At 59.6% G+C, this 21,913-nt stretch overlaps 4 protein-coding genes across 9 annotated transcripts in view; 2 read left to right on the top strand and 2 right to left on the bottom strand.

Moving 5' to 3' along the window:
- Positions 1 to 215: 215 nt before the first annotated feature.
- Positions 216 to 1,669, top strand: MXD3 (MAX dimerization protein 3). Its single transcript, XM_080555193.1, has 5 exons — positions 216 to 424; positions 544 to 573; positions 665 to 779; positions 875 to 1,046; positions 1,133 to 1,669. The coding sequence occupies exons 1-5, from the start codon at positions 240 to 242 to the stop codon at positions 1,243 to 1,245; spliced, it is 615 nt and encodes a 204-aa protein (XP_080411319.1). The 5' UTR covers positions 216 to 239; the 3' UTR covers positions 1,246 to 1,669.
- A 93-nt stretch (positions 1,670 to 1,762) lies between these two features.
- Positions 1,763 to 3,661, bottom strand: PRELID1 (PRELI domain containing 1). Its single transcript, XM_080555192.1, has 5 exons — positions 3,444 to 3,661; positions 3,030 to 3,255; positions 2,836 to 2,949; positions 2,478 to 2,556; positions 1,763 to 2,048 (listed from the first exon to the last, which is right to left on the bottom strand). Exons 1-5 carry the CDS (start codon positions 3,533 to 3,535, stop codon positions 1,912 to 1,914), a joined length of 648 nt encoding a protein of 215 aa, XP_080411318.1. The 5' UTR covers positions 3,536 to 3,661; the 3' UTR covers positions 1,763 to 1,911.
- A 38-nt stretch (positions 3,662 to 3,699) lies between these two features.
- RAB24 (RAB24, member RAS oncogene family) lies at positions 3,700 to 6,446 on the top strand. The gene is made up of 8 exons (XM_080555194.1): positions 3,700 to 3,921; positions 4,491 to 4,559; positions 4,692 to 4,770; positions 4,885 to 4,952; positions 5,072 to 5,171; positions 5,462 to 5,512; positions 5,621 to 5,683; positions 5,988 to 6,446. The coding sequence occupies exons 1-8, from the start codon at positions 3,805 to 3,807 to the stop codon at positions 6,050 to 6,052; spliced, it is 612 nt and encodes a 203-aa protein (XP_080411320.1). The 5' UTR covers positions 3,700 to 3,804; the 3' UTR covers positions 6,053 to 6,446.
- A 475-nt stretch (positions 6,447 to 6,921) lies between these two features.
- NSD1 (nuclear receptor binding SET domain protein 1) overlaps positions 6,922 to 21,913 on the bottom strand; it is a 63,020-nt gene continuing 48,028 nt past the window's right edge. For all 6 annotated transcript variants that reach the window (XM_080555152.1, XM_080555154.1, XM_080555151.1 and 3 more), the window contains 2 exons: positions 19,429 to 19,633; positions 6,922 to 15,455 (listed from right to left, as the gene is read on the bottom strand). In XM_080555152.1, coding sequence (XP_080411278.1) covers positions 13,126 to 15,455; positions 19,429 to 19,633 — 2,535 coding nt within the window. In that variant the 3' untranslated portion in view covers positions 6,922 to 13,125. The remainder of the gene's footprint in view (positions 15,456 to 19,428; positions 19,634 to 21,913) is intronic.

Here is a 21,913-nt window from a genome sequence, read left to right as displayed (position 1 = left end):
CGGGCTGGGCGGAGCCACCCGGGAGTGGGCGGAGCCTCCGGGGGTGGGCGTGCCCCCCGCGCGGCCCCGCCCCTTCCCGCCGATTCAAATTTGAAGCCGCCGCTTTCCCGCCAGAACGTGCCGCCCCGGCGCGCCGACGTCAGCCCCGCGGGGCGCGGCGGGGCCAATGGGAGCGCGCCCCCGGCGGGCCGGCCCCGCCCCCCTCCCCGTACCCCCCCCCCCCCCCCCCCCCCCCAGGCATGGAGCCCGCGGGCGGCAGCATCCAGGCGCTGCTGCGGGCCGCGGAGTTCCTAGAGCGCCGGGACCGCGGCGCCGCCACCGGCACCGGGAGGGGCGGCCGGGCCCCGGCGGGCCTGGCGGAGGCCGAGCACGGCTACGCCTCGCTGTGCCCCGCCCGCGCCCGGCAGGCGGCGGGCAGCGATCGGTGAGCGGGGGGACGGGGGGCGCCCGGTGCCGGTACCGAGAGGCCGGTGTCGGTGCTGAACGCCCGGTGCCGGTACCGAGAGCTCGGTGCCGGTACCGACCGCCCCCGCTCTCCCGCAGGTCGGTGCACAACGCGCTGGAGAAGCACAGGTACCGGCGGAGGGAGGGGTGGGGGGGTACCGGGAGCGGGGCCGGTACCGGGCAGTGCCCCCCGGCTGAGCGCCGCCCGCCCCGGCCGCAGGCGAGCCCAGCTCCGGCGCTGCCTGGAGCAGCTGAAGCAGCAGGTGCCCGCCGGTACCGGGCCGGCCCGGCCCACCACGCTGAGCCTCCTGCACCGCGCCCGGCTGCACATCCAGGTGAGCCCGGCCCGGTGCAGGGGAACCCCCGACGTCCCCCTGCCACTGCCCCGGGCCCGGTGACAGCCCCCCCCCACCCGCCCCGTTCCCCGCAGCGGCTGCAGGAGCAGGAGGTGAGGGCGCGGCGGGTGAAGGAGCGGCTGCGCAGCCAGCAGCGGAGCCTGCGGCAGCGCCTCGAGCAGCTGCTTGCACCCGTGGGCAGCGAGCGGCTGCGGGCGGACAGCCTGGACTCGTCCCGGCTCTCGGAGCACTCGGGCTCGGACGGAGGTCAGTGTGGGGACGGAGGGACGGGGGGGTCAGGCGGGGGGGGCACGGGGCGGCCGCCAGGCGCTGACCCTCGCCGCTGTACCCAGAGGAGGCCGAGGTGGACGTGGAGGGCGCGGTGTTTGGCGCGGAGCCGCCGCTGGCCGCCTTCAGCACCGGGAGGGACCACAGCTACTCCAGCCCCCGCGGGGCCTGGTCCTGACAGCGCCGCCTTCCGCACCGCCGGCCTCCTCCCGCTGCCCATGCCGCAGGAAATGCCGCCGCCAGCCTCACCGCCCGGGCACGGGGCACCGGGGGACACCGGGCACCCGGGCGCTGTGCGGAGCCGGGCACGGCGCAGCTAACGGTCCCCGCTGCACACAGCAAAGCACTTCGAGGGGGGCGGAAGAGGCGCTGGCAGCCGGCCCGGCCATGGCGGGGACACCGCGGAGCCCGAGGCTGCCTGCAGCTGGCACTGGGCAGTGCCCAGCCCTGCCAGACGCGGCTACCGGCCCACTCCGCCGCCCGCCGGGGCCAGGAAGGGGAAGTGAGAGCGCTGAGCAAGGTGCCTGCACGCTCCCGCTGCTCCCTCGGCCCCCCTCCCCTGTACATACCCCACACGATTGCAGTAAAGGCACTTGGTCAAACCCGCCTCTGCCTCCTCCCTGCTACCCCCTGCACCTGCACCCCCCGGAGCCCAGCTCTGTGCCGGACGGGCCAGCCCTAGGCCAAGTCAGAGGTGGAAGTCGATTCTTTAATGATAATTACATCTTGGAAAGGATCTACCAGCAGCTGATTGTCGGACTAGTACAGTTTGTTTAAAAATATAAAATCTAAGGAGGCTCCTGTCTGCTGTGGCGCAGCCCGACCCTTGCCTGTGCCTGGCTCCTCACACGTACTGCTTCTTCTTGGTGGCCGCCTTGCTTGCCAGGTCCTTGGCTTTCTCTGTCGCAGCTAGAGCCGTCTCCTTGGCTTTCTCCGTTGCTTCCTTGGCCGTCTCCACCAGCGTTTTGGAGGGAGCTTCTCCTGTGACACACAAATCGTTATCCCCAACCCCGGCTAACCCTGTCCTGGCTGACGCGAGCTGCCTGAGCCCGAGCTCTGCCTCCTGCCCCGCGCCGGGAGAAGCGGAACCCTGTGTTCCCGACCCGTGTGCACCGCGGCACGTCGCAGCAAGCTGCGGGCACGTGACTGCTGCCGTGCTGCTTCCCCCTCCCGCCTCAGCTCCACCCCTGCCCAGCCTCCCTGCAGGCCGCAGCAGAGCCTGAACGCGCTGCCTGCCCGCTCCGCTCTGGAAGAGCGGGCTGTGCCCTTGGGGGCAAAGGCGAGGGACGAGGATTTCACGGTCAGTTTAGCTCAAGCTGTGGCCCGTCCACAGACTGGAGCAATGCCAGCGTGACCTGTAACCCCCAGAGACCCATCCTGGTCAGGCGCAGCCTCCCCTCAGGTGCTCACCTTGCATTTTTGCTAGCACGTATTCAAATCCTTTAGTACTCTTGGTCACGTTGCTTTTGAACCTCGCCAGACCAAACTCCTGCAACAGAAGAGCCTGTGAGGGTGCAGCCCCGGAGCCCTGCTCATACGGGGGCGCTGCATACGGGGTTCTGTCCCAGCCTGACCAAACACTTAGTCCTTCACAGGTGTTACACTGCCTGAAGCGGATGGTTTGGGGCTTCCCAAGAGCTTGTGAGGGTTGTGGGAGTGATGGGGAGAAAAACAGCAAAAGGTAGGGGTAGAGCCCAGCAGGAGGAAACAGCAGCACTAAAACCTCTCCAACTGGGGGGGCAAAGCAGGGGCTGTCGGCAGCACTCACCTGGACAGCCCGCGAGACGCCAAACAGGCTGGAAGAGACCCAGGCCTCCCGCTTGACCTCGGTCCAGTTGCTGTTCTCCGGGTTCACCCGGTAGACGCAGCGCTCCTCCACCACCTGCGGGCACAGACCCCAGCCGTCAGCGCTGCCCGGGGCCCGTGCGCGCCCCTGCCCGTCCCCCTGCCGCCTGCACCCACCATGAGGCGCGCGTGGTTGATGTTCCAGGTGAAGGTGGTCATGGTCCGGTTCTTGGGGTCCACGATCGAGTCCTCCAGGATGTAGACGGAGTGGGCGACGTTGGCCGGGAAGAAGCGCTCGGCCCAGCGGGGCATCCGGTTGGTCTTGGTCAGGAGCCGCCGGGAGAGCAGCTTGTGGTCCGCCGTCACCTCCCGGTGCACGATGTCTTCGGTCAGGACATGTTTGCTGCAGCGGGGACAGGGGGGGCGGCGGTCGGGGCGGCGCCGGGAGCCCGGAGCCTCCCCCGGGGGGGGGGGGGAGGGCGGGGCTCAAGAGGGGGACCCCGGGCGGCCCCTTGGAGGGGGGACAGAGGGACCGGGAGGGGATCGGGGGGGGAGCGGGGGAGGCCCCGGCGCCGCGAGGGCCGCGCGCACCTGTAGGGGTTGGGGTAGCGCTGCCAGAAGGCGGCGAAGACCTGGTCCCAGGGCCCCTTGAGGACGCCCAGGCTGGCGCAGTACTTCCCCATGGGCCGCCCGCCGCCGATCTACGCCCGCGCCGCCGCCGCCGCCGCCCCCTCCGCGCCCGCTCCGGCCCGCGCCTGCTGGGCGGCCGCCATGCGGCCCCCGCCCCGCCGCGCCGCCGCGCACTTCCGCCCGCGGGCGCGCACGTCACTTCCGCCGCGCCGGCCCCGCCCCCTTTGCCGTCTCCCTCCCGGTGCGGCGCGCGCGGCGAGGCCCCGCCCCCCTCCCGGCGGCCCCGCCCCCTCGCGGCGGCCCCGCCCCCGGCGCGGGCAGGATGAGCGGGCGGCGGGTGGACGCCAAGGTGGTGCTGCTGGGCCAGGAGGGCGCGGGCAAGAGCAGCCTGGTGGAGCGCTGCGCGCACCGCCGCTTCCGCGCCGGGCCCTACCAGAACGTGAGGCACCGGGCGCCGCGCCGGGAACCCCTCCCCCCCCCCCTCCCCCACACCGGGACCCTTCCACCGGAACGCGGGGCTTCCCTTCCCTCTCTCCGCCCCCCCGCAGCGCGCTGCGCGGTGCCCCCGCCGTCGGGTCCCCGCTGCCCCCACCCCGCTCCGGGCCCGGCGGCCTCCGGTGGCCCCGGGGTGGTCCCCGCCGTGTCCCCGCCCCGGTTCCCCCCCCCCCCGCCGTGCTCGTCCCCGCCCTGCCCCCCGCCAGTCCCCGCCGTGTCACCCCGGTGGCACCGGGCCGGGCCCCCCTCGGCATTCCCCGGTGTCCCCTCCCGGTTCTCCCCCGTGTCCCCGCCCCGGTTCCCGTCCCCGTGCTCGCCTCCCCGGGCCTGCCCCCTCCGTGCCACCCCGCTGTCCCCGGGCCAGGCCCCACAACCCCAGGCCGGTTCCCGACGCCGGGCCGGGCGTCCCCACCGTGTCCCCGGGCCGGTCCCCACCCCAGTTCCCCCCCCCCCGTCCCCCTGCCGGTCCCCACCATGTCCCCATCCCCGTCCCCACCCCCGTTTCTCTTCCAGACCATCGGGGCCGCCTTCGTGGCGAAGGTGATGGCCGTGGGGGACCAGATGGTGACCCTGGGCATCTGGGTGAGCGCTGGGCCCGCGGCCACGCCGGGTGCTGCCACCCCCGGTCACCCCCCTCCCGGCACGGGGACCCCCCCGGGACCCCCCCCCCCCCGAGCCCCGCACCGACCCCCCCCCCCTGCTCTCCCCCCGCAGGACACGGCCGGCTCGGAGCGCTACGAGGCCATGAGCCGCATGTACTACCGCGGGGCACGGGCCGCCATCGTCTGCTACGGTAAGGGCACGGGGAGAGGAGCGGCCGGTGGATGAGGGTTACGGGGCCGGGGGCTGCACCGGGGGGGGGGCGGGACGTGGGGGCCCGGGGCAGGACCTGACCCCTCTCTCCCAGACCTCACCAACAGCAGCAGCTTCCAGCGGGCCAAGTTCTGGGTGAACGAGCTGCAGAACTGCGAGGAGGTAAATACGGGGACGGGCCCCGCTTTGGGGTGTTTTGGGGTGGTTTTTTTATTTTTTGGGGTGGGAGCGGTGGTGGCAGTGCCTGGCGCTCACCGCCCCCCCCTCCCCCACGGCCCCAGGGCTGCCGGATCTACCTGTGCGGCACCAAGAGCGACCTGCTGGAGGACGACCCCAGGACGCGAGCGGTCGACTTCCACGACGCGCAGGACTACGCCGACGGTACGGCCGCGTGCTGCCTCCCCGCTGCCCGCATCGATCCCCGGCTCCGGTGCCGGGGCTCCCCGCGCGGCGGCAGGGCCTCGGCTCTGCCAGGAGCCTCCCCGAGCACGGCACGTCCCGACCCGCCGGCTGGGGCCGCTGCCAGCTGGGCGGCAGGGCCGGGAGCAGCGCGGGGCCGTGCCCTGGGCCCCGGCCAGCCCGCTGTCGGCAGGCACAGCTGAGGGGTGACCCGGGGGAGAGCCAAAACCGAGGGGCACGTCCTGCACCGCTGACCCGGGTCCTTGTTTCAGAGGTGAAGGCAGAGCTCTTCGAGACCTCCAGCAAGACCGGCCGGAGCGTGGGTGAGTAGCGCCCGTGCCGTGGCAGTGCCCCTCGCGCGGGGCTGGCGGGCGGCTGCGCGGGGCCTGGGGCGCTGCTGGCACCCACGCTGCCCCCGTCCCCTCCCGCAGATGAGTTGTTCCAGAAGGTGGCCGAGGACTACGTCCACTTCAGCGCCTTCCAGGTGATGACAGGTGAGCGGGCAGGGCCCTGCTGAGCGCCCGGCGCTGGGGGTCCCACGGGGAGGGTGCGGGGGATGAACGCTGCGGGGGTCCCGGGGCACTGCGCTGGGATCGTGCCATGCTGCTGAGGACAGTCCCCATGCACGGTGTCCCCGTGTCCCCTCACCCCGGGCAGGGGGCAGCCCAGGGGGATCCGGACGCAGACCCTGCTCGGGACTTTCTGGGGGTTTGGGGGGGGCTGTGAGCTCTGGGCTCTGTTTGCCATCGCGGCACGGACGTGTCAGCAGCCTCCTCCTCCTCCTCCTGTCTCTTCCAGAGGAGAAAGGCGTCGACCTGGCCCAGAAGAGCAGCACCTACTTCTACAGCTGCTGCCACCACTGAGGCCTCGTGCCCGAAGGGAATCGCTGCTGCGGGGCGGCCAGCCGGCGCTCTCTGGACTCCTCCCGTTTTTTACTTGCTGTATTTTAGCTGCACGAGCCGTCCGCGGCGCACAAAGGGAGCGTGGCCCCACAGACTTGCTCTCTTCCCCGGACTCGGCGTGCAGAGCTGCACGGGTGCTGGAAGTCGCCTGCGGCGTGAGGAGCTGCGGGTCGCTGCCCCCCGGGCTCCTCGCCCCGCCGAGGGTGCCTCTGACCCCGCGCCCGCAGGAGCTGCTTCCCCGGGGCCCAGCAGCAGCCCCTAACTTATTCTCTCGAACTAGCGCCTGATTCTTTGCAGATTATTTAAGTGTCTCCTACCGAGGTGTACAATGTAAATAAAATGCATTGTGGTCTGAGAACGGGCTCGTGGACGTGACACCGGCGCGTGCCTCAAGCCGGGGCTGGCGCCAGGGCTCAGCCGTGGCCACGTGGGGCCCGACCTGGTCCCTGCACCCAGGGCTGAGCTCCTGCACCTTCTGCGGTCCTGAGCGACTCCCGGGGCATGCCCGACCTGCTGCGCCAGCTCCGCAGCCCGGCCTCTGCCCGGCATGCGGCCCTCGGCTTTGTCCTGACGTGCCCCGGGCTTGCCCTGGCCCTGCCGTGCGGCACGGGGTCACTTTGCCCCAGGGTTTCTGCCCTCGGGGGGGCTCAAGGTGTCTCCCCCCCCTCCTCCAGGCCAGCGGCACGGTGCCCACGGGGCTCTCCCGTCCCTGCCCCGAGTGCCCGGTGCCCACGGTTGGCATCGCAGCAGGGCTGGGGCCCCCCATGCTGCCTCCGTGAGCCCCACTCGCCCGCTGCCCCCCCCTCAGCAAGACAAAACACAAGAGGACATCGAGAGTAAAGTTAAACTTTACTTTACAGTAATTTTTCTTCTATATACAAAGAATTACAGTACATGTTCTGGGAGCACCTGGGCAGGGCAACCCTCTTTTCATTATAAGTTTCACATACACAGCCAACAGTCTAAGGGGAGCAAAATGAAAGTAATCAATGGTCCAAGACTCTCCCCTCTCCCTCTTCTAAAAATAATATACATGCTGGAAATATGTAGGTTTCTCTCACCCGCTCTGGCACTCCCGCTTAGAACCGACAGACACGACCTGGACAGCTCTGAGTGACCCCGCGTCCCCCCCGGAGCCCCCACCCGCCCCCAGCACCCGCCTGGGCTGGGCACCCCCGCTCCAGCCACGATTTCCTTCGGCGAAGCCCGAGGAGGGGACCCTGCGCGGGACACCCCCAGCAGGTGACACAGGGCGGTGTCCTGGCCTCTGGGAGTCCCTGCACCGAGCTCACGGCTTCAGCACAACCCTACGCCACCACCCGAGCACTGCGTCCCCCTGTCCCCTCCCTGGCAGCAAAGGAGGGGGAGCGGGCACAGCTTCCTTCCCCGGCAGCCCCCTGCACACCCAGGTAGGTCCCCTCGGGGCCGGGAGCGGGCCACCCTCCCCGGGACCCCAACCAGGGCGCGTGGCACCAGAGGACGGCCGAGGCTGCTCGGGACCGGGCGCGTTACCCCAAGCTTGGTGTCTCGGAGGCGAGCAGGCTGGCGGGGCGGCGAATGCAGCGCCGTGGGTTATCGGGGTGTAACGTGCCCTTGGCAGGGAGAGGGGCGGTGGCGGGGAGTGTGCCCCTGGCACCCTGCTCCCCCTGGGCCAGCACGAGCCGCTGCTGGCACAAGCGCCCCCCCGCCCTCCTCCCTGCACATCGGCCGGGGCCACCCTCAGCTCCAGCCACGCTCCACCTCGAGCCTCCCGGTGCTGCTACTTCTGCTTTTAAAACAAGTTCCCAGTGTCTTAAAAAAAAAAAAATACACAAAACCCAGTTCCTTGAAGTCAACAACTCGGAAACATCAGAAAAACAAAAACTGAAACCAGCTCAGTACCAAACGGACACACAGAACATGCAGGTAGCGGACGCCTGGCTTGCTTCACGTGGCTCCACTTGCTCTCTACGTTCACAGGGCCCACTGGCACGGCTGGTTTGGGTCTCGAAACCACCACAAATCAAAAGAACCCCGTCTCCCCGGGCGCAGGAGACATACCTTGTCCCGTTTCAGTTGCAGGCACCGCAGCCCAGCCCCAGCTGCGCAGGGACGGGGTTCGGCCCGCGGGCTAGGAGCCGTGAGTCCAGCCCTACTGTGCTAAGCTGCCAAACGTTTTACAATAGCACCACGATAGCCCAAGAGCTTAGCCGAGGGCAAACTGATTAAAACTTTACCTTGAAATAGGACATAGCAACACCCATTTCTCAGATTTCCCTAGGAGGTAGATTCAGTGCTGTAGGACTGTCCGTCACCGCCACTGCCCCAGCCCGCGCTCACGCACGCTGTCCCGCTGCCTCGCTCGGAGGGCGCCTGCCCCTGGCTCGGCTCGGATCCATTTCGGAGGCGTTTCCCCACCCGCGCTGACCGAGGGCACCGCACCCTGCTGCCACCACACTGGCCAGGTGCCCCTAAAGCCATGTCCCCAAGCCCCGCGCCCCGTAAAACAGCCCCCGGGAGCCCCGAGCCCCCGCCAGCCAGACCTCGGCTGCAAGCGCCTCCGTTCGCGTTGCCACTATCACGGGGAGTAATTAGTACAAAGCTAATTTGGGGTGATCAAACCACGGCACGAGCCCTCGCCAGACCCGGGTGGTGGCCTCTGTCGCTTCCTTTCGGAGTAGCCGCACGTTTTGCCACTTTGCTTTGACATTCGCTCGCTGGCGAAGGCTGAAAAGACTCATCGGGAAGTTAGGGCAAAGCACATTACAAGCAGGTTACAGTTACGGTTATTCCAAACATCAAGCAAAATCAGAAGTTAAGGCTGAAATTAAAAATAAAACAGAAGGTGTTGAAGGTCTGAGGTTCCTCAAACGGCCTCGCCTCTGCCCTGCTGCAACCCCGGCTGCGGCACCCCGGTACGAGCAGCGTACGCCAGCAGCATGCTCGGGTTAAAGCAGCTGACAATGCGTTAGGGTTAGGTCTGCTTCTTGTCGTTCTTCTTCCCGTGAAAACGCAGCTGAAGCTCCTCTGGCACCCTAAGCCCACATCTCCTCACCTTAATCCGTGACTGCTCTTTAGATTTGACCATCTATCCGATTTGCATTCTAATAGCCACACCTTTAAAGCCCTGTGCCTGTAGGGGGGTGGGTTTAGCCCCAGTTGTAACGCATGCACCCACAGTACTACCTGGAGTTTGTGCATGGAAGTGAATCTTTGTGGTTTTTTTTAAATAGGAAAAAAGTATTAGCATGTGAACAGCAATAAGGAAAGCTACCATGAGCCAGTTAGCATCAGAAGGTACAGGGTACGGGATTACCCCTTAGTGATCTCCTCCCTGCCAGCCTCACCGGAGCCCCGCTGACAGCAGGAGCCAGCCCCACAACCCTCCAGCACCGCCTCGGCAGGCAGGTCGTGCCCACGCGAGGCCCATCGCCTTGCCGTTATCCGCAAGAGCTCCTCCACCAGCAGAGGTGAACCGGGACTCGACTCTCCTGCGCGTGGTGGGGCACTGACCTGAGCCGTGCCGTGGGGCTGGGGCCACAGGCGGTGACCCCAACGCACTGCTCGCAGCGGGGGCAGGCTGCCCCCCCCAGCAAGCACGCTGCCAGGCGAAGCAGGCTGAAAGCTGGAAACGCTTCCAGCCCTTTCTCCACGGGGAAGGGAGAGCCGTTCCTACAAGGGGACTGCTGCCGGGAAGTTCCCGCGAGCCTCCCCGATGGCAGGGAAAGGGAAGCTACTCTGACCACGGTTCACGACTGTCCTCGATTCACCTGCTGATCGGAGCACTCCAACACACCAAAAAGGTGCCACAGCCGCCGACCTCGGCCACCTCCAGCCCAGCGCTGGGGCTCTGGGAGCCAGAGCAGCCCGTCAGCAGTTTCTCTTGCACGAGCAGCGTACCAGGGGTACGAGTTACCTGCCGCCTTCCTCTACGTCAACAGAATCTGTGATTCAAACTGGCTGAACTCTGCAAGGCAGAAAATGAACCGAACCGCTTCAGTACACTCCTCTCCTCCTCCAAGGCTGTGCCACCAGCTGCCACCAAGTCACCCGCACGCTGAAGCAGCCCGCGTTTCCTCTGTGGGGTTGCCGTTGCCTGAAGCTGCTCACCCCCAGGTGAAGGCAGGCTGGGAGCAGCAGGACTTCAGGGACCGACCTCCCCACCCCGGGCCATTTTACTGGGGTGACCGCAGTCACTGCCACAAGCACGTACAGAGCCCTGCACACACCTCAGAAGCCCTCCTGATCTGGCAGAGAATTACCCACAAGGGCTGGGAGGGAACAGCAGCTTGCTAAATCAGACTTTCCAACATGTAACTGGAAGGGAGCAAGTCGGAAACCTGGATCCTTGCGGAAAAGGCATGAAGGGAGCGAAGAGAGGTGGGGTACGGTCAGATGCGAGGTATAAGGCTGTGGGTTTGAAATGCCATGCAACAGTTCCATCTATGGTCACTGCTCAGAACAAGCTCTTGGATAACCAACGTGCTGTGTGAAAGGCTTCTGCTGCCGTGAACCTCGCCCTATTGTTTGAGCACATGATTTATAGAAGTGATTTTTCAAACCTGCACTTACGAGAATTCACTGAGAACTTCTCCATTTTACAGATTTAAAAAAGCCTGCACCAAAAATATTCACAGTTTATTTTTCATGAAACAAATAGCTAGTTAACACGTGACGATGCAAAGCGGGGCTGGGCAGAGCAGCGCAGACACCTCTCTGTTACAGCTGTAGCTGGCTGGGTGGCTGGCATGGAGGTAACCCTACTTACATACTCTACAAGACTACGTCCAGCTCATGGGAAGGCCTATAAATGTGAATTCAAGGTTTATTTTCCTTCTCACACATGATAAATACTTAATATACTGAAACTCATTACCATTTTTATTTTTGTTTAAAAAAGTTAAATGCCCTTAGATTACCTTCTCTCTCAATGGCTCTGAGGAGTTGTCCTGATTCCCTTTGTGCAGGAGTCACGCAGAAACACAAGCTGCTTGCATTTCCCCAGTTTCAGCAGCGAGCAGGAACTGACCTGCCAGTCTTCCCGGAAAAACATCATTAATCAGTAAGTTTCCATAAGCCGTAAAGCTTTTTGAAGTCGCTAGCTATTCTACAAAGGATCTGAAATGATGCGGACTGGAAGAGATGCACCACAGCACTGGCAACGTCCCCTGTGCCCAGCACACCCGGCCTTTACAGCAGGACGTTGTCTTGGGGTGCACACGTAAGGAAAGGAGAACGGATCAGGATTTGTCTTGGTACATGCGCCTGCCTCCCTTCACGGAAAACAGCAAAGCTCGTGACCACCTGCTCCAGGAGCAGCAAGCAAGCACCTGCAAGCCCAGGGATGTGCTCCCAAGTCAGCGGGAAGGGGTCAGCTGGAGCCAAACCCAGTCTGGGGAGGCTCCTGCACCTCTGCCCCAAACAAGGGGGTTCTCCGGAGCCTGGTGGCGGGCACTGAGATCTGAGGCTGCAGTACCCGGGTCAGCAGAGCTCAGGAAAACCAGAGGTAAGGTGTTGGGAGAGTGGGAGAACGTCCGGGTCAGCAGTGCGTCCTCGGCAGGGTGCCAACCCCACCGTGCCATGCCCGGGGCCACTCCTCCTCCTCCTGCCTGCGCGGGCAGCGCTGGCCCGCAGCACCCACTGCGAGACGCCGCTCCGGTCCTCTGGGACTCGCCCCCAACTTCTGCCTCAACGCTGGGGTGAGCTGCTTCCAGCAGGCCTCGCCTGGACGCCCACCAGGTAACAAAAGGGCTCCTCGGCCGGAAAAGGGCGAAGAGGAAAGAAGGCGGCCGGCTGCTCAAGCCCCGCGTTCCAGTGTGAGAACTACGATTGGGTCGGAAGGACACACACGCGCACACACACACGCACACCGACACAGTCCAGTTAATTCAAGTCTCCTTTGGTTGTAGATGAGTGAAGCTGGAAGCTACCCGAGGGGAAGGTGCGGAACGGGTCCCCTACACGCACAGCACCCTTGCCTCCGCGCTGCAAAGTTAACGACAGGCTTCGACTGCAGCTCTGCAACGCGCCACGCTGCTGGGAAGACCTGGTGGGATGCGAGCACGTCCTGAACACGTCCGAGGCAAGGGGAGAAAAGACCACGCAGGCTGCTGGCACGAGTCACCAAGAGACTGGATGGAAATGTCAGAGGGAGCACCGACACCAACGCCCAGCACCGGGGGAAGTCCCTCTGCCTGACTCTGCTATTGCTGCTTTACAGGTCTGGGTGTTGGCAAGCGCAGGAAGCACGCCGCGTGCCCCGTGCTAAAGGGTTAAGACACAAGAAGGAAAAACCTGCCAGATGGCTTCTTCCAAGATCTTTCTCTTTTTCCCTGACCTCCTTCAGATTCCCCGTTTCTGGGGCCTGGGCAGTTGCAGCTTTGTATCAAGGAGCCTACGCGGATACTGCCTATTGCTGGAGAAAACCGCACCGAGCGGGTGCAGGAGGCTCCTCTCCTAACTCAGCCGGACACAACGCCTGTCCTCGGCGCGCCGCGCACGCAGCACGTCCTGGTGAACACACGGACAGAACCTCGCAAAGCAAAACCCTGCAGGGCAGACAACAGATAAACCCCTTCCCTGCCTTCTGCAGAGGTCGGCAAGAGAGTACGCGCCTGACTGCTCCCCATCCGATCCCTGAAACCTCTCCGATCCCGGGGCAGCCTGACGGATCTGCTTCCTCTAAATACACTTAGCAAGAGCGAGGCCCCTCGCTGTACACGGGAGCCTGCCTAGGAATTGGACCTGGAGCTTGAACATGCTGGATCAGTAATGTGACCATTTCAGTGGAATTTGAGATTTTACCCAGAGTGGACTCTTTATTTCAGCTTTACCATTCGCAAAAGGAAGAGGAAAAGCTCACGGATGCTCTCTCCCTTTGGCTGGGCCACACTCAGACTGAAGTGAATGTCCTTGCTCATGTCACGAGAGAATATGGATGGGATGTGCATGGGTTAGGGGCTGGGCTCAGGGAAGTGAATAAAGAAAACAAAACAAAGAATATCCCCCTCCCTAAACATTAAAAGACTGAAACCTGCCTCCCATGTTCACCGACCTCACTTTGGCTCTGAGTCAGCCAATTCGTGACAGACAGAATCCTGGTTACGGGCTAGCGCTGCGTTCTGTTCAGGCAAAGGGTCCTGCCCCCGAGGAGTATGTACTTTTCCAGCCAGCCACGAAATCTGGTCAAGAGTCTGAATGTTTGTGACAATCCACTGCGTCTGCTCTGGGGGCACCGGCGCTTCCCTGGCAGGCCGGGGGGTCTGCTCGAACGCACGCAATCTCTCTGATGTCCAAGGGGTTTGCTCCGCGGGGGCTGAGGCCACTTCCCAGACAGGCTGAAGAGTCGGCTCTGGTAGCTTCTCTGCTGTCCGGGGAGACTGCTCGGCAGGCGTCAGGGCTTTCGCAGTTGGCCAGTGGGTTTGCTCGTGTGTCTGGAGCTTCTCCGTGGGCCAAGGTAACTGTCCGACATGCGGCACCGCCTTCCCAACCGACCACGGGATCTGCTCGCCAGCTAACAGGGTCCTCTCCTTCTGCTGGGGGTTGAGCTCCGCGGCGGGCGCCCCCCGGTCCTTGGGCTGGGCGTTCTGGTCGACGGGCCGCAGCGCCTTCTCTGACAGCAACAGCCTCGGGGCCGACGCGGCTGGGGGCTTCTCCAAGACTTGGGGCCGAGGAGCCACAGCAGCGGCCAGCTTGTCTGAGGCCTGAGGCCACGGGGCCGTAAGAGCCAGGGGCCTCTCCAGGAGCTGAGGCCGAACGGCCCCGGAGCTCGGAGCCTTCTCTGGAGGCAAGACCCGCAGCGCCCCGGCATCGGGAGCCTTCTCTGGAGGCAGGGGCCGCAGCACGCCGGGGCTCAGAGCCTTCTGCGTAAGGGGGATCCGCAGGGCCCCCGAGCCGAGAGCCTTCTCCGTGGGCAGGACGTGGGGTGAACGGGAGCCATGGGCCTTCTCCAGGGGCAGCGGACGTGGTATCCCTAAGCTGGGAGCCTTGTCTGGGGGCAGGATCCGTGGCATCCCCAAGGCAGGAACCTTCTCTGGAGGCAGGGGATGGGGTGCCCCAGAGCCGGGAGCCTTCTCCGTGGCCAAGACCCGTGCTGCCCCGGAGAAGGAAGCCTTCTCCGGAGGTGGGGGCCGTGGCCCCCCCAGTCCAGAAACCTTCTCCGTGGGCAGGATCCGTGAGACCGGGGAGCTGGGGATGTTTTCAACGGGCAGAGGCCACAGCACCCCAGGGCTGGGAACCTCCTCCGGTGCCGGGACATGTTGCACCACGGAGCTGGGGGCCTTCTCCGCAGGCGGCGGCTGCAGACTCTGGGCAGCAGCTTTGCTCAGCAGCTGAGGCTGATCGGCCGCGGGAGGCTCATCCACGGGCTGGGACTGCAGGGTCCCTGCCGTGGCGAGAAGTCTGTCCGACAGCTGAGGGTGCAGGCATTTTGTCGGAAACTCATTCAGCAGCTCCGGCTGCTGGGTCCTGGTGTCGCCGAGCGACTTGTCCGCTAACTCCAAAACCCCAGCAGCGGCAGGAGGCTCGTCCGACAGCTGGAGCTGCAGGGCCCCAGCAGGAACGAGCGCCTCGTCCGATGACTGCGGGCTTCCCGGAGACTTGCTGGGCAGAGGAGGCTGCGAGGCGTCGCCGGAAGCCTCGTCCAGCGGCCACAGCACGGCGTTGGCGGGAGGTTTGTCGGGCTGCTGAGGCTTCAGCGCTACGATGATGGGCTGCTTCTCCGACTGCAGCCTCAGGGACAGGGCAGCCTGGGGCCTGTCTGACGGCTGCAGGCGGAGCGACAGGGTGGTGGGAGGCTTGTCCGAGGGCTGCAGCCGGAGGGACAGGGTGGTGGGGGGTTTGTTGGACGGCTTCAGCCTCAGCGACAAGGTGGTGGGGGGTTTGTTTGACGGCGGCAGTCTCAGCGCCAGGGCGGCGGGCGGTTTGTCTGGCGGGGGCAGCCGCAGGGCCAGGGTGGTGGGGGGCTTGTTTGACGGCTGCAGCCTCAGGGCTAGGGTGGTGGGGGGTTTGTCTGACGGCGGCAGCCGCAGCGCTAGGGTGGCGGGGGGCTTTTCTGGGGACTGCAGTTTGAAGGCCGTAGACTGAGGTAGCCTGTCCAAAGGCTGAACGCTCAGGTCTGTATCTGCAGGCGGCTGCTCTGGTGGCTGGGTGTCGTCGCCGTTAGTCAGTGCTCCCATGGGAGGCACATACTCACGAATTTCTCCCGGCTCTAGGGGGTTAGGGCCGCAGGGATCGTGCTCTGTGCAGCATAAGCGTCCATCCAGCTTGGAGATGAAGAGCATGCCTTCCCGGTGCTGCTTGCAGAAGGATCTGGGGCACATCTCGCAGAAGGAAGCTGCCTCCTTACCACACATGTCACACTGATGCCATGGGCACTCCCATTTTCCTGCAGCACAAACACAGGAGAAAAGACATAACTTAGGAGTGGTATAGAGGGAAGGTAACGAGGCCTGCTGCAAGAGTTTAAGGGCAAGAGGGAACGCCCCTGTAAGACTCCGATGCAATTCTACATGTTCTTCTTGGATTCTGCCATAGCTCCTACGCTTGAAGGGCAGTTAACAGGAATCTGCATCCTTGGAAGCAACCAGGAAAATCATAACTGCAACGAACATAAGCTCTGCCAGGTCAGACCGAAAGTCCATCTGGCTCCAGTATGACACAAACCAGTACGGGTCCCTAGACAAAAGAAGGCAGCCCCAGCTTGCACTTCTGTGTCTCCTATTTCCAGATGAGAGCAACAGTATCTGCACAGAATACACCCAGCAAACTTTAAGTAGATACTTCAGGTTTGTCTTAAGTCTTTGTTTAGTTCTGGGCCAACATCCTCCCTTCCTGTTTATCAGAAAGTAGTACTCGGCGAGCAGCGGACATCAGGGAGTAGGTTTCTCTTGTCTCCGTACCCAAAGACATCTTTAACCCTGTGCACGGATATGATAAAAATGCTTCTTATCATAAAGCCAAGCTGTGCCCCGAGAAGCTCAGTGCCTACACTGAATCTATTCACCACCAGTATCAATGCCATCACGGAGAAAAATAAATAAACAAGTCAACGTGACAGCAGAGAGGCTGTTGTTTCCTTCACTTGAAGCTGGATCTCACTGGTCCTGCTCCCCACTCCCCTCAGCCAAGGCTGCTGCTGTCTCTGCCAAAAGCTTCTCACCAGCTTTAAGGGCCCAAGGAACCACTTGTACCCGGGGCACATGAGGCAGAGGCTCTGCCCTCTCACTGCGGGATCAGTGTGGCTGCCTTTCCAAAGACAGCCCCTGCCCCTGTGCTCCCCTCAGCGCCCCATGCTCCCAGTGGTTCCTCATCCTGCCGTAAAAAGCATTTTGCATGGCAGCCCCCCCCCGGCACCTTGAATAGAGCCACAGGCATCTGCACAAGCAACGACGGAGGGCAGCTGTGGGCACCAGCAGAGCACTTCCCACCTCTCTGAACCAAGCCCACACATCCGTGGTTTTTGCTACCAGCTCTTTTCCAGAGAGGCTGGCAGGCCGCAGCACTGTGCCGAGCAGCTGTGGTCATCTCTTGATGCTGTTGTGCAACACCAGCTTTCCACTCCCCCCCTCTCCTGCTGCTTTTCCCCCTGGGCTGAAGAAAACACGCAGTAAGTTTTTCCCCTCCTTTGAAGCCAGTCCAAGGCTTCTGTTCTGGTCTTAAATATGTACACAGATTCTGTGTGCCTTTTCCAGTTTCTTGACATCATTTTCGGGGCAGGGTTGTTTAAAATTACACGTGTTCTCCCCTGCCTGAGGCTCGCAGTGCTGCAGCACGGGTTATATCACTGCTCCCCCCGTCGGTGTGCACCGAGCCCCTTCCCACCGCAGGGCAGGGCGAGCTCTCGTGGTGCACTGCTGCTGAGCAGAGGGCAGCCGCTCTGAACACTCACTTTGACCAGCGGAAAGATTCTGGAATTATTAAAGAGGTCGCTTGTACAGACGGAAAATAAAGTCAGTCAAAAAGTGCCAGTGTGTTTCAGGACGGATAAATCATATCAAACCACTCTAATGGTCTCTGACAGGATAAAAAGGCTAATGAATAAGCTGTCTCTCCAGAGACAGCCCAGAGCTGAGGGGCTCTTGGAAGCAGGATCGCACCATTAGTAACATGCAAACAAGCAGGAAATTCCAATTACTTAACAGCAATGCCCATGACAGAAGAAATATTTGAAGTAAAAAAAGAGACAAACCTTTGATGTCCTGCATGATATTCTAAGGAACAAGCTAGGAAAATAACTGCCTACGTATAAAAATGGTAAAATGGTTACAACAGGCTGAAAATCGTTCTCAAAACCAGCTATTAGTGGTCTTCTGGCAAAGTGCGGGGACTTTTCAAATGAGGTGCTTCAGGAGTCTGTTTTAGCCTATATTTTAATTTTCATTTCTGGAAGCAGAATACCAAGTACTCTTACAGCCTCGCGGTTATCTGCACAGTCCTGGGAGGAACTGCAAGAATCTGCTTAGGCAGGCTCAGAATTCATAACGGTATTGATAAACTGGACAAACGCTCTTGTACCAACAAGGTGCAATTAGGTAAAGCAAGAGCAGGGCAAAGAAGGATTGTAGGAGGAAGAAACAGAATAAATATGTGAAGAAGATCAAGACAACATGACTCAAGGATGATAGGACAAATCACAAACTAAATATCAAGTTATTTTTGCTAAACAAGTCAGATCTCATTTCCTGACAAATTTTATATAAAGCACGAAATAATATTCTGTTCCGTCGGTTTAGCACAATCTCAGTTGCAATACTGTTAAAAATACGTGTTACCAGAGTTAAAAAAAATACGGAGGGAAATGGGACACATTCCAGAACAGACCAAGAATAATAATTTTAAAAAAATAAGAGCTGCAAGGAAAGGCTGTTCGTTTAATCTGGAAACGCACTTAGGAGATAAGAGTCCTCCAGTATGCAAAAGAATGGATACCGGAGAGGTGGCAACCCATTGTTTTTTCATGTCAGGCTCTTAGGAGAACTTTTTCAAATGGAAACCCAGAGAACAGGCTAAATGCTAAAACCTCCAATAAAGGAAAATCTAAAGCATGAGAAAACCTGCCAGGATGTTTGAATGTCCTGTCTTAGCACACAAAAATGAGAATAGAAAGGTGATGTTCAGGACACTCTCACCCTCAGTTACTGTTTCCACAGGAATGACCTGTGCTCCTTGCTGGCTTTTACATTGCATTCGTCCAGTGATCAACCCAAGCTATTCTGTATAAATACATCGCTATTCCCAAAACTTAACACACGCACACTTTTTGCTATCTACAAAAAGCGCTGCTAGCACCTGTATATGTTCTGGTAGTCACAGCTGAAGGTGTTGAATGCTCAGCTCTGACTCCTGTGGAGCTCCAGAGAAGCCCTGCTGCAACCACTCTCCTGACAGGTAGCTTCAGAGACCTGGTTACACGCTTCCCAGCCTGCCTCAGGTGTGTTCAGAGAGTATTTCTAATAATGACGATGCTTACAGTATTAAATCAGAAGTGTTACAACTCCCTAAACCAATTACTTCAATGCAATTGCCTTTATTAACTGAATTTATAATTTCATCAAGCCTAATTGAGTGCTCTGCTGAGGTATTCTACTTCAAAAACTTACCTGGTATTGCTTATGTTCTTACCATTTAATTCTACGGTACTTGATCCCATGTCAGGCTGACTGGCCTACCAAGACTCAGGTCAGACTTTTCCCTTTCTGAATATCAGTTAAACCTAAACACTCATTGAAGGTCCCATGAACCTCTGCAGTAACCAAAAATTATTGCAACAGAGGAAACATTCCCCTCAACCAACTCTTGTAAGACTTTTAAATGCAATTTAAGCCTTTTCCTCTAATAGATATTATTTACTCCTGAGTTACTAACAAACTAGAAACCGTTTCACCACTCATACAGGTTGCCCGTTTCTTTCTCCGCACACAACTACAAGTACTTTGGGGATTTTTTTTTCTTTGTACTTTAATCTTTTGCCCTCATTTCACCACAAATTAGGAGATTCTGTTTCCTTCCTTAACAAAGGACTCGTGGCTAGTTAAGACATGTAGCACATTCTTCTTCTTTAACTGCCATTCTCCACCAGTGCTTCTCGTAATTCTTTTCACTCGGTCGTCTGCAGCTTTGGAAAGCCAGCAGGAATTGACTCTTGCTGGGCCTGCTCTCTGCCAGGCCCCAAGTATGGGTCAGTAACCAGCGTGCCTGCAGTCACAGCATGGCACAAACCAGGGCCGTGCCCTGTGGGCCACGAGGCCTGTTAAAGAGAGAAAAATCTCTCTCATTTGCAGAAGCTGTGAGGAGAGCAGCGCCGCGGAGCCCACGCCCTCCCCTGCTCCGCTGGCAGAGACAAGCCGCGCCGCACTGACCTGCGGGCCTCTTGGTCAGGTTGAGGCAGTCGGCGTGGTACACTTTGGGGCAGCCTGGCTTCTTACAAGAAACCAGCTGCCCTCCGTCCCCGCAGCTGAAGCACTCGTCCTCCCGTTCCTTCATCACCTCCGCCTGCGACCTGCGCTTCATCTGCGGCCGTCTCTTCATCTTCTTGGACTTCTCCTCGGTGAGGGTGGGCTGGCTCTGTGGGTAAGACAACACGTTAACACAGCCCCCTGCCATCCTTCCTCTTCCTGATACAGCGCAGAAAGCTGCCGGCCCTGTGACTGTCCAGCGGATGTGACCAAACATCCCACTGCCAGCCATACCTGAGCATACGAAGTACCTCTACGGTGGTTCTTAATATTTGGCAACCAATTCACTCAAGTAAATTTTTAAGGAAAGAGTCCGGAATTTTTCCTCATTTCCTCATTTTTAAGGAGAGTCCGGAAGCCCTGCACCAAAGCCTGGCTCAACATGCAGTATGTGCAATTAGCAAGAGCAGAGCGAGGAGCCGAGGCCTGCCTGGTGCCATGAGGTCGTGCCACCTCTCACAGATGCCTCAGTCAAAGCAGTTGGGTCTGTCTCCTCACGCCCCTGACCCTCACCAGGAGCCTCTCCCCAGACCTTCCTGGACTTTTAGCGTTTCTCACCCCCATCATCATTTTCAGCCTGAGTTTATTTGTGATCAGTTTCAACCTGCTCTCCTGTGAACACTGTTCTCATCCTACAGACACCACTCTCCCTCCCTGAAGTAACCACCAGGCTACTCCCTCCTGTTCACAAGCCAACGCTTTCAGTCTTCACCCCCAATCTTCCTAACGGAAGAATCTTCCTTCTGCCTCTCTCGAGGTCATTTCTCCCAAATACAAGTTACAGAACTACGGACTCTGCCCTGGATGATGTCCCCCAGGCGCGTGTAGTGACATGAATACCTCTCGGTATTACAGAATACCCTGAATGCGTTTGTTTCTTCACAGCTGCATGGCAATAGCAGCTCACAGTCACGCCAGGGCTGAACACCACAGCGGCTCCTTCTCCACCATATTACTTCCCATCGATGACCTTACTGCAGATTTGTTTCTGCTATTACCCTCCAGGTGTACTCTGGAGTACTGAATCACTAAATTTCAGCCCATTTCCAGTACTTTGCAATTGCCCAACTGTCTCCACACTGATATGGCAACAGACATCTTTGTGTTATCAGTACACTTAAGTTCTCATGCTTCCAACATCTGTCTTACAGGCAGTAAAGGAATAACCACAATTGGTCCCAAGATTGGCATCTCAATGGCCTAAGTGCTCTTTTCCCTGGCCTAAGGCTTCCTCTTTCAACGTCCCACACCACACCCTTTCAAACCAGGTCCTCCTAATCCCCAGCACTGATCCTCCCCAGGATAAGCCTCCCATTGTACCAAACACTCAGGTTCACACAGATAATGACACTATCAAAGACCTACCAATTTAGTTTATCTAAACTGACACAAGCTAAATTTTATCCCATTTACCACCTATTCTTTATGTCCAAACTCGCGTTCTGTGCGCAGAACATCTCTGCGTGCTGAGACGGAGCCTGTGAGGTGGTTTTTGCATGCCTTTATTCTGCATAAACATTAGGCACTATTTTTGTCATTCTTCTCAAGATAAAACCAACATCTTTTGGAAACCTTTGTCTCCAGACCCTACAATTTAAGAATTCTGCAGTACTGACTATCTGGTAGCCCTATCATGACGTTGTTAAGGTGTTACACTTCTTGATGTTTGCCTCCCCTTCACACACAGATATTTCTGTTTTCATACCATCATTTCCACTAACAACAGGGACAGGTCAGGCCTTTATCATTGTAAATGCAGGCAATGTAATCACCAAAGGCCATACCTAAACTATCTCACCTATTCTCACCACCTAGCACTTAATTACAAGGAGAACAAGAAAATGTTTCACAGTTAATTTGAATATCTAAGCAACTCTAGCATTTCTCACTTTTCAACTGCAGTACATCAGACTCCAGAACGTTCTTCCTAGAATTCCTAGTTAGAAAGGACACTTTTAAGAGTTAACTTGAGTATATACGCAGTGAAGTTTTGTCTTGCTGTATCTTCAGGAATCTTAAAAAGTGCATCTTGTTGGATGAATTAGACAAAAAATACCACCAAGGTACTGTTTGCTTGGCATTGTTTCCTAGCCCACCTCATCAAGATGGAACATATCACCTCGGTCATCACAATGGAACATTAATGCCAATTTAACGGCACCTTTCTCTGATTTCCATCATGCAACCTGTAATTTCTGGGCAAAAATGACAGTAGTCAAGCCATGTATAACACGGGAGCAGCACGAAAGAAATTGAACTTTAAACCACAACCAAAAAAGAACTAAATACACCAGATGTATAATTCAACTCATCCGTCAACCTCTGAAGACATCATTTTTTTCGTAAGTTGTCTGCAGAACTAAGCTCTCTGGGAAGTCGCAAACCTACC

This window comes from Anser brachyrhynchus, assembly GCF_964034855.1.
Source record: "Anser brachyrhynchus genome assembly, chromosome: 14".
Classification (NCBI taxonomy): Eukaryota; Metazoa; Chordata; class Aves; order Anseriformes; family Anatidae; genus Anser; species Anser brachyrhynchus.
This window is presented reverse-complemented; position numbering and strand designations above follow the sequence as displayed.